This window comes from Aptenodytes patagonicus, chromosome 2 (genome assembly GCF_965638725.1).
Source record: "Aptenodytes patagonicus chromosome 2, bAptPat1.pri.cur, whole genome shotgun sequence".
Classification (NCBI taxonomy): Eukaryota; Metazoa; Chordata; class Aves; order Sphenisciformes; family Spheniscidae; genus Aptenodytes; species Aptenodytes patagonicus.
The window spans coordinates 148515254-148528506 of record NC_134950.1 but is presented as its reverse complement, the minus strand read 5'-3'; the positions used below and the strand labels follow the sequence as shown (position 1 = coordinate 148528506).

The following is a 13253-nucleotide window of genomic DNA, read 5'->3' as shown; positions in this document are numbered from 1 at the left end:
ATCATTACTAAATTAGATAAACCAAATTTATTTTCCAAATCTGAATCAAGTTCATGGGATGTCCCTCTAGCGCCACTCCTAAATAGTTTAAGAAAATCATATGGCTATCTTTCACTCTTCATTTCAAGCTATTGTATGAATATACGTACTGCCAAGTAAGAGAACCATTTCAAAAAGTATTTCATGTATATATGCAAGCACATTTTACCTATATGTTAGCTTAGTGCTTGCACAAGACACTATACAACAAATACATAAAGGAAGCTCTCTACTTATACTGGTATGATCCTGAATTCCTGACATCTTGTGGTATATCCAGCCCATATGCTAGATAAGGTGTCTTTACACTGACTGTTTCAATTAAGACTTAAAAGACCACCTTCTCTAACGCCACGTTCTCCTCACCAACGCCACTCCCTTCCTCTCAACTTCTAACGAGTGTCTGGGGCAGCCCGTACTGAGCTGAACCAAAAACGGCAGCGCAAGCAGCGGCAGGGCCAAACCCCAGAGGGCGAGGGAAGCCTAAAGGGAGCTACTGTTAACCGAAAGTACCGGCCTCACACCCGGGTGGCTGATAATGCGGGCTACCGCTTGGGTTCACTGCTACGCCTATCTAGCCGCCGCCCCCCCCCCCCCGCCCACACACACACACACACACACACACACACACACACACACAGTGAGACCAGCGGCCATGCCTGCGCGGCAAGCCTTACCGCCAGGCTGCGGCCTCGGTACCACCCGGCCTACCGCTACCGCGGCGGGGCGGGGCGCGGAGCGAACCAGCACGGCGCTCCTCACCCCCGCCAGCCGCCGCTCCGCCCTCAGCCAACGTCTCCTCAGGGAGCAACGGTCGGCGCGCGGCTGCGGACCGGCGCCGCCAAACCGCCGGGCCGGGCCTCCCAGCAGCCTGCTTCCTGCGCCCGCGGAAGCACCAGGGCCTGCTGGGGAGGCGGTAAAAAAAGAGGCCGCCAAGCATGCGCAGCTCCGCGAGGCGCCCGGCGAGGCCCCGCCCCCCGCGCGAGCGCCCCGCCCGGCCCCGCCCTCCCGCCCGCCCGCCCGGCGCGACCCGGCCCGGCCCGGCCCCGCCCCTGCGCAGGGGCAGCGGCTGCCACAGCCGTCTCCGCCGCCGGGAGACGCCTCGCTCGCCCGGCCCCAGGGCCGCCGCCGCCCCGTCATGTCCGAGGCGGGCCAGGAGCTTGTCCACCTGGTGTGGGGCAAGAAGGCCGGGCCCCGCGGGCTGGCCGACACCATCTTCTGCCGCTGGGCGCAAGGTACCTGCGTGCGCCGTGCCCCGGCCCCGCTCCCCGCCCTTCCCTTCCCTCGCCTCGGTGCCTGCCCGGCTTTCTCCCCCGGGGGTCCTTCCTCGGCCCGCCCCGCCGTCCTCGGCCCACCTGCCCGGACACACCCACGGCTCCCCCCGCGGGGCGCCGCGGCGCCTGTCTGTCCGTGTCCGTGTGTCTGTGAGGGGAGGGAGGCGCCGCTCCGTGGGGCAGGGGCCCCTCCGCGCGTCCGCGGACGGGGACAGCGATAGTTGTTTGCGTTCGTGTTCGTGTGTCACCGGCAACCCAGCGCGTGGCCCACGGGAAAAATGATGCAGCAGTTTCACTTGCTAAATAATATTTTTTGCAGCTTGGTCGTCTTTTGCCACAAATCTGCAAAGGAACTTAAAAGAGTAGAGAAGGAAATGTATTTTAACAGCATCTTGTGCCATTATTTTACATAGCTGGTGGAAACGTGAACATAAGTTGCCTTTTTTTTTTTTTTGCAAAGAACATGGGAGACACAAATAGACCTCTCAAGAGTGGGGACAGGCTTGGGACAGAGACCCACAGATTTTTTTTACACTAGTTCTTTGGCGATTGAAGCAGGTGTATGCCATCTTTAGGATGTGGCAAGAGATAAAGCAACAATAACCATGGAACCTGGGGTATTTATAAGATGTTTTTAACATATTTAAATTACGCAACCTACACAGTTTCTTCTTGATGGGGACTTTCTGGTATTCTTTCAAAACTGCAATTGCAAGGTGTATTACAGAGACTTACTGATAAAAATGATATGCAAGAAATCAGTCTGTGTACCTGTCCTGGCTGAAAGAAAGGAATAATAGCCTTCTCTATAACTTACTGTGGGCTTTGAAGTATTCTAATAATGGTTATGAAGATCATAATAAAAACACCCCTAAACTGGAGAAAATTCACAAATGATGGTGGAATTCATAGATTTAAAAAAAAAATGCATTCAGGCCTCAGGGTAAAGTTGGCTGAAACTGAAGGGGTGTTCCTAGTGCTCTCTGTTCCTTGCTCTTCTTTTTTTTAACATGAGTTTTGTCATCTGCATAGTTTCAGTAGATGCATGTGTGATGTTGATCTGGGAGCTGCACAGCTTCTTCCCTGTCACAGGACACAGTGCATTGCCAGACTCATCTTTTTCCCTGGGTTAATCTGAGTTCAGATAATTCAGTGAGAAATATTTGGGGAGAAAATGCCAAATTGCTTCTAAGTTCTAGAATTTAAGCAGGCCTAGTAAAGCCATCACTTTTCCTCATGAATTGATTATTTTTACTGAAATATAATTACTTTCTGAAATATCCAAGTTTTGGTAGAGTGTTGCTGTTTCAGTACAAGGTTTTTGCAAAGCCAGAAAAAAGAATTGGTGTTAAAAAGCTTAACTATTTCTTTAACTGGTAATATTAGACTACCGAAATTGACGTTTTCAAGATTGATTGTATATGAAATTTTAGCAGTTTCAAAATTTGTTGAAATGTGTGTTGTAATGCCCCACACTTGTGATCCTGTGAAAGATTAATGGAAAAGGCATCTCACATGTGGTGGCTCCTGTAAAGGAGCTATTATTTCCTATCTGTCTTTAGGGAAAGTCCTGTAGCTATATTGTGTAGTATATCTGTTCCCTTCTCTATATCCTCTTTAATAGAATCAATTTTGTGTAGTAAAAACACATGACAATAACTTAGTGTATTGTTTGGAGGTCTTGTGCTGGGAATCAAAAAAGTCAGTCTCAGTCCCTTGTGTTGTGTAGCAGCATAATACATTCACCCGACTTTCAGTTTCTATTTTGTTGAAAAAGTTCTGCACCATTTACCTACTGCAAAGGAGTCTTGTCAACACTGACTCATCAAGATTAAAAAAAACCCCAACATAAAAATCAAGATTTATTATTTCCAAAGACTTCAAAGTTTAAAAGATAGATCCTTGTTTCACATCATATGTGCAGAAAGTATCAAAGAAGTATAAATGATGCTTGCTTAAACAACTGGTTTGGTGTTGGGGTTTTTTTGTGGTTTGGGTTTTTTTTAGAGTGTAGTGCCAACACTGTTATTTATTTCAGATACTTTCTGAATGTTGTCTGATCCTTTCTCAAACCCTTTGGAAGTTGAAAACTATAATTTACAAAGAAAAGTAAAGAGTAGGGAGGGTGTTGAGGAATGTGAGACTCGAACCAGCCAGTTTCTCAGTAAAGATAGCGATGTTCCAGGAATCCTCATGATGCACCAAACTCGTTAACCATCATATTTATTTGGTCAAAACTGAAGACAGACTGATCTGCGGGTGGTTAACAGAACTGACCTAGCTAATGTGGATATGCTGTTTGAAGTTAGTGATAGTAATTCCCTCAGTTTGCTGCATTGGCAACCTTAAATATATTGGTCTGATTCCTGACTTAACAAAGGCATGGCTGCAAAGCTGTTGTTGCAGTTGGGTTTTTTTGTGTTGGGTTTTTTTATAGAATTTTTTTTCTTTATGATTGCAGCAGAATTTGCAGTTTGAACCTCGTGAATCCCATTTACCAGAATCCTCAAAGTGGACACAGAGGAATGTAGTGCAAAGGCTCGGTCTGCACTTCAGTGTTTCCTGGCATAGATATGATGACTTGGGAAGGAGTTAGGAGGAGGACTGAACCCTAAAGAAACACCCATGTTAGGAGTGATTTTCTTCATTGATCCAAGAGACAAATTCCATTCATAAAGCCGCTCTTCAGATCAGCCCTAAGGCACGCAGCATCAGGTCTACACAACTATGAATGTCTGGCAGGTTTGAGTGCAGCATCCTTTCAGAATTACCTAAGCTGTTTTCTCACTGGTCTTTGGGAAGAAAGACATGGGACAGTCTTTTCAAAACAACTGTTTAACTTCAAAAGCATAGTGTGAAGGTATTAATACTACAGTTTATGTATATATGTATAACGTACAATGTAAAAAGGTCCATTTTATCTGGATCCTTTTCCAGGTTGAGAGCTGGGTGAGTAGATTGACAACTTCCCTTTTCTTTCTCCCCTATTCTTTCCAGGTTTCCTTTTTTTACATGCCTGGAACTCTGTTTCTGGCCTAGTACATTTAAACAACACCAGACTGGCTTTTATTACATCCTTGGTTGAGGAGCTAGATCCTATAGTATTGTTTTTAAGTCACTGGAGCTGTAATATTGTTAGACCACGATCAAGTCAGGGTTACTAGGAAATAATATTTTTACTAAACAAGCAGATATATTTTGCGCAACCCTTGCCACTCTTCAGTCTTAAATAGAAGTAGCAATTTGAAAAGTGTTCCGCTGAGTTTAATTTAATAATGTTTAATTCATTTGAGTGATGGGAGAGAAATAGTCATTGGTATCTATGTAATTATTTTTTATGTTTTGATGACTATGATTTATAGAATATTTGCATTTGCCTCCTTTCTGTCTCTTTGAGTTCCATATTACTCAGTACAAACAGTTAATCAGGAAGAAGAGAAAAGCATTTTTCATTTAATATTCATGGTTAGGGTATAGACAAGTGTGGATTGTGCAAACAGCTGGAAGAAGTTACACCTATTGGCCCACCTCTGTCTACTTGCTGCTTGTCTGCTGTAAGTATTGCCTCTTCAAATCTTTTGGTGGAACTGCTTTTGAAGCTTCTGCTTTACCGATGCCAGTCGCACTTAGCAAAGTAAACCTTGGTGCGTGGTCACGTCATGGTCTGTGGACTGCTTTTAAGGCATCTGTAAAAATTAAGTAAGAAGTTAGAAGCCAAACCTGCTGACAGGAATTTGCACATCGTATGGAAAAAATATTGAAGTCTTCAATCAAAAAAGTACTGATGACTACTGACTTAGAGCCTCTGTTTAAGTAGATGATGTTGCTTCAGTTTAAGTAGATGTTGCCAATTCTGCCAGTAGGAAGTGGTCTTTCTTGCTAACACAAGCCATACTACTATTAAATGTGAGACAACAGTAGCTTTTGGAAAAACAGCAGGGACATGCTGCTGAGAAGAGCTACCTAACAGCCTTCTCTAGGGAAGAATTTCTGTTCTCAATTCTATACTGGTTGACTTTTTTCTTCTTTCCTCCCTTGGAGTGGCATATTGGTGTTGGAGTAGTGATACTGTCTTTACAGACAAAATAACCACATCTTGCTGTTTTAGACAGACTGTCAAATCCCTTTCTATTGTGTATGAGATTTAGATGTTTATTTCATGTAGTTCCGTAATGCAGAGTTGTCTTAAAATAATAAATTCGTTCTGAAGAACGGAAAACCTCTTGTGAAGCTTGCTGAATGAAAAGTTAAGCTTTAGGGTAGAATCTTGAGGGACTGTTTGTGTCATTATGAGTAAGTAACAGCCCTTTCAGCACTGTTAAATTGGAAGGAGAATAGAAGATACCATTCACTGTGAAAAAATGGGGTGTGAACATGTAAGTTAAGTTGTTAAGAAGATTGTATTTTCTGGCCAGTGGGCGTGGTGGCTAATGCAGTTGGAATACACATAGAGCAGTAAGAATTTGAAATGCCCTGTAACATAATTATCTAAATAATTAGTGAGCCCCAAAATTCTTTGCTGCTGCCTGGGCCCCAAAAGGAATATCTGAAAAGACATTGTCCTTACTTTAAGAAAGGATGTGGTGCTAGTGAGTCCATTCTTTACTTTGGATGAGGCTGACAGGCTTAAAGAAAATAAAAGGTCTTGAGGAGTGCTCACATAGAAGGCTCTTACCAGGGTACAGATTCAGAAGTTTCAGTCAAAATTCAGAAGTTTCACAGAGCTGTTTTGTTTTGGTATTTTTTTTACAAAGGTGTGAAAAAAGGCAGACACGTTGCAATCTTACCTTGTTTTCTGGCAGCTTGTTGCCCAACTTAGTGGTAGCCTACCAGGTGATTTGGATACTTTCCTCAAACCCTTCCAGGACTTCCTGGCTTTTTATCCACAACCCATTAAGTGGGATTTGTTGTGGTATTGCTGTAGTAAACGCTCTTTTCTTTTTGTGCGTGGGAAAAAGTTGTTTTGTTTGGGTTTTTTTTCCCCCACAGAAAATTTCAGAAATTTCATTTTACTATAAAAATACACTTTGAAAACCCAAAGCCATAAGCAAAATGTGTCTATCATTCTACACCCAGCTCTAGAGAAAGGAACGTTAAGATGCGTTGTAAACCTTAATGGATTATTCTAGTGCTTATGTCAGGCAGTTCTTGTATCCCAAAAGAGAAAAAGAAATACAGCTCCATGGTGAGAGGCCGGCTCAGCAGAGAACAGGACAAAAAAATGAATAGCGCAGCATCTTTGTAGCTAGATTGGATCACAGATAGAGCAAGGTTTTTTTCTAATGTGGTTAATGTTGCATGCTCTTTAGCTACTCCCCTTGTCTCTTTCATTCAGCTAGAATTGGTTATTGCACAGAGTGAAAACACTGAAGGTATACAGCATCCTTTGTAATATGACAGTGTTACTAATGTCTAGAGTGTCTTGGATGTAAAAAAAATAGGTATTTTTTAGAAATAGGCAAATGATAAAAAGATGCAGGACAACAGTGGGGTGGTCCTAATAGAAGAATGAATGGTTTTTGTAGTGCTTTGGACCATGATGTGGAGTAGTAGATGAAAGACGAGTAGGTAACTAAGTCATACATTCATTTTGGCAAACTCTGTGTAGAAGAGCTAAGAATTAGGTGTAAGAAAAGAAACATGGGCCTTGGTAAATGTCAAGTTTTGGGGAAATAAGGAGAATAAAACTTTGTTTTGTGAGATTAATAATGGACAAAGGATATAAAGACAGATTTGGGAATATCATAGTCACCATAACTCAAAATATTGGGCAATACACTGATTACCAACAGGAATCTAGATCTACTTCCTGCCCCCCCCGCCCCCGGACAGAAAGGTTAAAGCAGTAGAGCAGTAGTGATGTTGAAAAAATTGGGTCAATGGAGCATTTAATAGTGTTATAAATGACAAGATGAATGATAATTACACTATTTTATGTTTCTTATAGGTAAATGATGATAATTATATTCATGGATAAAAGGCAGGCAGATTAATAAAAAGATGATTTTGGCTGCATTACATCTATTTTGCTCTTGAAATTTTATCTTGAGTGAAAAGAGATGTATGATAGATACGACTGATTAAGGGTGAGAGTAAGTAGAAATTAGTCTGGATCAGAGATGCTAGTCTTAGTTGGTAGCTTAAAGGGTGGCCAGGCCATTCCTATGAATCATAAGGAAGAGCGTGGGGGTTGATGGGTGTTTATAGAGATTGCCCAAGATGTGATTGTTATGGAGGGCAAAAAAAGGTAAGTAGGTGCGATTGCAGGCTGAGGTAGATTTGAACCTAGCTGGACTTCAGACTGCTGGTTTCTGAAATTTTACTTGAGTTGGCTTCAGATTTTGTAGAAGTTTTAAAAAAGAGAGCAAGACCAAAATCCCTGAAGTCCATTTTTTTGCTTAACAGCTTTTAGAACCTTGGTGTTTATTAAGCATTAAGCAGCATTTAGGTAAAAAGAAATGAAGTGTTCCTTTAGGTATTATATATGGGTTTTTTTCCTGTGGTTGTATTCTGTCAAATTCTGTGTAATATCAATTTTGCATTGTCTATCTCAAATTTGTATTCACTCTAGTGGATCACACTCGATTTTCTTTATTTTTAGGAAGCAGTTTTGAAAAATAGGGCAGGGTTAAGCTGAGACAGCTCATGCTTTCTCTAAGAAGCCTGAAGAATGTTAAACAAATTCAAGATTTCTTAAGTGTGGTTTAATGGTACCACATCCAAGTATGTGTTTTTCTGCAGTGGCTAAATCATTAAAATAACTAAAAAAACCTATTGTTGCAGTGTGCTTAGATGGCATGCAGTAACGCTTAAATGTAGAGGAAGACTTACCTTTTAATACAATAAGCCTGCACAAACTAATTCAGAAAGTCTAAAGACTGGTGATATTTCTTATTAGGGCATGTTAACAGGGGAGTGAAATGACACTAGTGCAAACTTTGGTTGAAGTATGGATTAATGGAGCTTTGTTGCTACATTAGGTGATGTGGATCTAAGTATGTAGGCTTGACGTGCATCTGGGTTTTGGATATAAAATACATTTTTGTAATGCACATTTGCACATTCAGTTAAAAAAAAACCTGGAGCCTTCTGTCAGATACAGGGGAAACCCCATTTTTTTAAGAACTATGGCTACATTGATCCATCTTAAAAAAATTTCACATTGCTGTTGAACAGCTATCATTTCTGTGATGAAATACGGCCTACTAAACATGCAGTAGTCCTCTCTTGTGCTGCTTGGGATGATGTACCTGTCATGCAGTAGTGTGAAAGTCTGCACTGGGGGGATGCATTTCCCCAGTTCAAATTCACATCCAGGGGCTAGGGATGCTTTTGATATGGCAGCATGTAATGATACAGAACTGGGAAAAGGAGAAATTGTGGGAAAGAAGCATTGAATATTCTTTCCACTGGGACTGACACTGCTGCAAAAATACGCATGTGTATCCCTTTTCTCCCTGCCCCAATTGCTTCTGCTTTCTGGTTAGTTGCTGACTACAGTTGCATGGTTTCTAGATTACATTGAACTAGAGTCACTTCAGCACAATCTTATCAGCACTTAAAAGAATAATGCAAAATATCACTCACTGTGAGTAAGTTGCTGTGTGTCAGCTTCATCAAGGTAATTGTCTACATATATGCATTTAGCTATGAGAAATGCAAGCTATGAATCACCATATCTTGAAGACAAGTTTAAGGGCAAGGTGATAACAAGCAATTTTGCAGTAATTGCTCCAGTGTTTGCTCTCTTATGTGACTGTAAGATAATTCTGAAATACAAATACATTAAAGATGGAGGGGGAGATAGGTGATCTTGCATCTCAGTAAATATAGTGTATCTTCTGTGAAAGAACACCATTAAGAGGCTTGCTTCAGTGGTTACAAGTGAATATTTGACTTACTCAGCATATTTCAGTCTTAATGGGAAGCACTGATAGGCCAAAAATGAGATCAGTGGGAGGCATACTGTGCCCTTCATAGGGAATAGAAATGTATTATGCATGTTCAGTGAAGGTCCAGAGATGATTTTTTTTTTTTTACATATGTGAGACAAAATATTAACACTTACAAACAAATTTTAATTGATTTATAAGAAATAAACCATAATAAAATAAAAACTATGGTTTAAGTATCCAGCCACATGTGCTCTAGTGACAGTTTTACTGTTAAAAATCCTTTTGTTTAAACCCCTAGCTGTTGGCCCTTTGTGGTCATGATTTCATTGCTGAGGTAAATAATTCATTTCTGTGCTCTCACCTGTATTCATGACTTTTTTCTTCAGATAGTTTAACCGCATTCTGTTGCATTATCAGGGGAAAAAAAATCTTGAAAGCTTATCTAATCTTTAAAGGTGAATAAATCAGGTGTCATTTCTGTTAGGGAAGGAGTATACATAAATGCGCTTGTTTACGTATTTCACTAAATACAGTCTTTTTCCATTTGACAGGATTTGTCTTTAGTGAATCTGAATCAACTGCATTAGAACAATTTGAAGGTGGCCCTTGTGCAGTGATTGCACCTGTACAGGTAAGATGCATTTATTATAGGAATGGTTTAAAATTAGTAAACCCAAAATTTGTTCTTTTCTCTATATATGAGGAACTAAAATAAATATTAAAAAAATTGCAGATCGGTTGTATTTTGATTTCATAATTGTAGTGTGGAGCAGATAAAAACTCAGTAAAAAGGCAGAGATGGGCTGATTTTGAACTATAATTTTGCAGAAGTGGATTTGTTTGAGGAAGTGCAGCAGGTTGATCCAAGCAGAGGTAACTTTAAAGTGGGGAATGCAGGATAAAAGGGAGAAGTAAAAGATCAGATATAAATGTAATCCTAATCCTTTCTCATCTCTCAAATTCCCTGTCCTTAAGAAGGGTAATATCTGTGTCACAATGGCTGCTTTAGCAAACTGTATTAGAAATATTTGAAGTAATGGATTTTCAAACCTAACAAGGTTTGCTATCTAAGAAAAGGAGAAATGTTATACTTTCAAAGTCCTAGTTAGCAGAGTAATTGAAGTATGTCAGGTGAATATATTTTATTCTGGATACGTGCTTAGGATTTCACTTGTGCTTCAGATACAGTCAACTGACTGTGATTGTGATTTTTTGTTTTCTTACTCCATTGTATCTTGTAGGCTATGTGTATACTCTTTGAAATGCTGTTTCTGGCGCAATTCTGACTGCTGTGTAGGTATATGACCTGTAGGCTGGATCTGTTCTGCTACAGCAGTTTGCATCATTCGCAATTACTCCTCATTCTCTTAGGAGCACCCTGTAGAGACAGGCAGACATTGAGTCATAGGCCAGATTACTTTTTCTGGTAACCTGCTCTTGACTCCTCTTACACACAGATCAAATTCTGCAGGTATGTCTAGGTCTGAGTTGAGGCCTTGTCCACTGGTAGGGGGCATATTAAAGTCACGCAGCAGAGTTAATCTGATGATGAACTGGAAGGTGTCTGGGTCAGACAACTGGCATCATGGAATTGTTTGCATTTCTGGTGTGTGTAATGTGAGTCATAAAACCTCTGTTATGGTTACTTCAAGACACTCCAACCGCTGGTCCCACCAAAAGACTTTTACCACAGGAAGGAGCACCACTTGTTTAGGTTGTAAACAATCAGTAGAAAAATATTTTATTATGAATTGCATTCTGTAACATGGCTCTGCCTAGTTCTGTGGTCTTAAAACCAGATGTAGAGCGTCTGGTCTCTGATGTTAGAATTACAAGTCTTTTATTTGGGGGTAGTGGAGAGAGTAAAGAATAGGACCAGCTGGCTCCTTAAAGGCAGTGCCAAGTCTTTACCATACCAAATGTTCTTATAGGCAGTGTTTTTTCAGATTTATATGTAGTTCAACTTCCTTGAAATTAAGTATTTAAAGCATGATTAAAAGTGAGCTGAGTTCCAGCTAAGGAAGGAGGAAGGGATCAAACAGGTCTTGCAGTGCCTACTGCTGCTGTAAATTACTAAAAAAGGTGTGCCGAAGATCTGTGATGGGAGAACAGGGTGAGTCTATCAGGGAAGAAGTGAAAGTTGAAGCAGCTATTTTCAAGGTGCTGCAAATACCTGAAACAGTATCTAATAGAGTAATTAGAAAGACCAAGAGTCTGCTTCCCAAAGTTTGTTCTTTCATTGTTCCTTCTCTGTAACTTAGAGTATATCTTTATTTTTTTAATTGCAACATTAGTGTTGATAGAAAACAAAGCAGGGATATGGAGATGCATAGGTTTTCTTTAATCTGATCTGTGAATTATGATGACTTGCAATGATTAAAAGAGGTGGGCTTTTTAACTACTAAAGGGGTTTGTCTGAGTGACTAGAGTCGTCTTGTACTACTCATCAGTTATATTGCAAAATATTTGTGCCGCCATTACTGCCGTCCTGTGAGTCTGGAGATGTTTTGTAAATATGCAGTCTGTGTATTTGAAGCGTGCTTGAGGTTCAAACTCAATAATGTTGAACGTAGGTATGAGGCCACCTTTGTAGTTAGTTTGAATGGGAAAAATCAGTAAACAGTGCAGGCTCGGGGTCTCTTACTAAACGATGAGCAGCTTGAAACCCTTCTAATAACATGCAAAAATGCTTTGGTATAGAGCTTGTGACATAATGCAAAAGTTGGTGTTGTCTTGTATTTTAATATTATTTTATGCTTTGATAACAAAGGCATTCCTTTTGAAGAGGCTTTTTACCAGCGAAAAGTCTACTTGGAGAGACTGTCCAGGTACTGAGACCTCTTTTTTTTCCTCTTTATTTTTTCCATTTTAATTATTTGTAAAGTATGTCCTAGTAGAAAGAATTTAAAATATTTCACGCTTTCTTTTTGTTTAAGTGTGCTCCCATGCCATTTTATGAGGCATACCGTATAAATACCATGTGTCTCTAAACTCCCATTTGTGAGGTCTATGCCTGTCCATAGTACTTCTCTGTTTTATAAATATTTGATTGAAGTCTATTATTAGGAAAGGGAATGGATTAGAAATCATATTAAAACACATTTTTCTAAAGACAGCTTTATAATTCTTTGGTCCAATATAGCTAAACAGCAATTAACATTAATAATTAATAAGATAAAAGTAATAAACTCAATTATTTAGATAACATTAATGTATAAAAAAGATACTAGTAGCTTATACAAGATACCAATTAGCAGCAATTTAACTCATCTAGGTTTCTGATCTTTCAGAAGAGGAGCAGAAGAACCTTCTCTGTCATACATTATGTGATATTTTGGAAATGGCTTGCTCTGATAATTCTGAGTCGTACTCTCTGGCAACGTGGATAAGAGGAAAAACAACTGAAGAAACTGCTAGTATTTCTGAAAGTCCTGCAGAATCTAGTCATCAAGAGGAACAACCTTGTAAGATATATTTCTATACTAAATTACCCATCACTTAATGAAGTATTATGTTGTTTTTGAGGGGCCACTGCTTTTTATTATTACACAGATGGGGGTTTTGCCTTTGTGATTCTATTAGCAGAAGACGGACTTTTGTCTGTTGTAATTAGAGGCATTGATCCTTTTTGTCGAAGGGAATGTCCTATCTATCACTGGAGTTCTAACATACGTGTTTCTCTTGAATTTGAACAATTTCCGTAATCTTTTCAATTTTATTTTGTAATTTATTGGGACTTGATGTGTCTTTAATTTGGAAAAATCTACATGCTTCCTAACACTGGAGGAGTATTTTAACTTGTCACTTGTTACTTTATTTCAGAAGAGCTTTTGTAGGAAATTCTGCAAAGCTTTATCTGTCCTAAAATATTCTGGATCCCCTGTTACGGAGAAGTAGCCTTTTTCCCTTTCTTTGATTCTATGCAGTACCAAAACAGCTTAATCAAATAACCTTCTAGTACATTAACAGAATTTTTCTGTAGGTTAGAATTTTTTCGGTTACCTGCTTTTTGCAAATGTCTTGATTCCTTCGTTATTTACTGACA

The 13253-nt window shown here is 40.0% G+C and overlaps 1 protein-coding gene across 2 annotated transcripts in view; it reads left to right on the top strand.

Annotated features, from left to right (window-relative positions):
• Positions 1 to 1106: 1106 nt before the first annotated feature.
• Positions 1107 to 13253, top strand: part of MINDY3 (MINDY lysine 48 deubiquitinase 3) — a 60129-nt gene continuing 47982 nt past the window's right edge. Inside the window, exons 1-4 of one of the 2 annotated variants that reach the window (XM_076331615.1) lie at positions 1107 to 1274; positions 9760 to 9839; positions 11979 to 12036; positions 12499 to 12672. In XM_076331615.1, coding sequence (XP_076187730.1) covers positions 1178 to 1274; positions 9760 to 9839; positions 11979 to 12036; positions 12499 to 12672 — 409 coding nt within the window. In that variant the 5' untranslated portion in view covers positions 1107 to 1177. Of the gene's footprint in view, positions 1275 to 9759; positions 9840 to 11976; positions 12037 to 12482; positions 12673 to 13253 lie in introns of those variants that run through there. The other variant, XM_076331616.1, reaches the window with a different exon arrangement.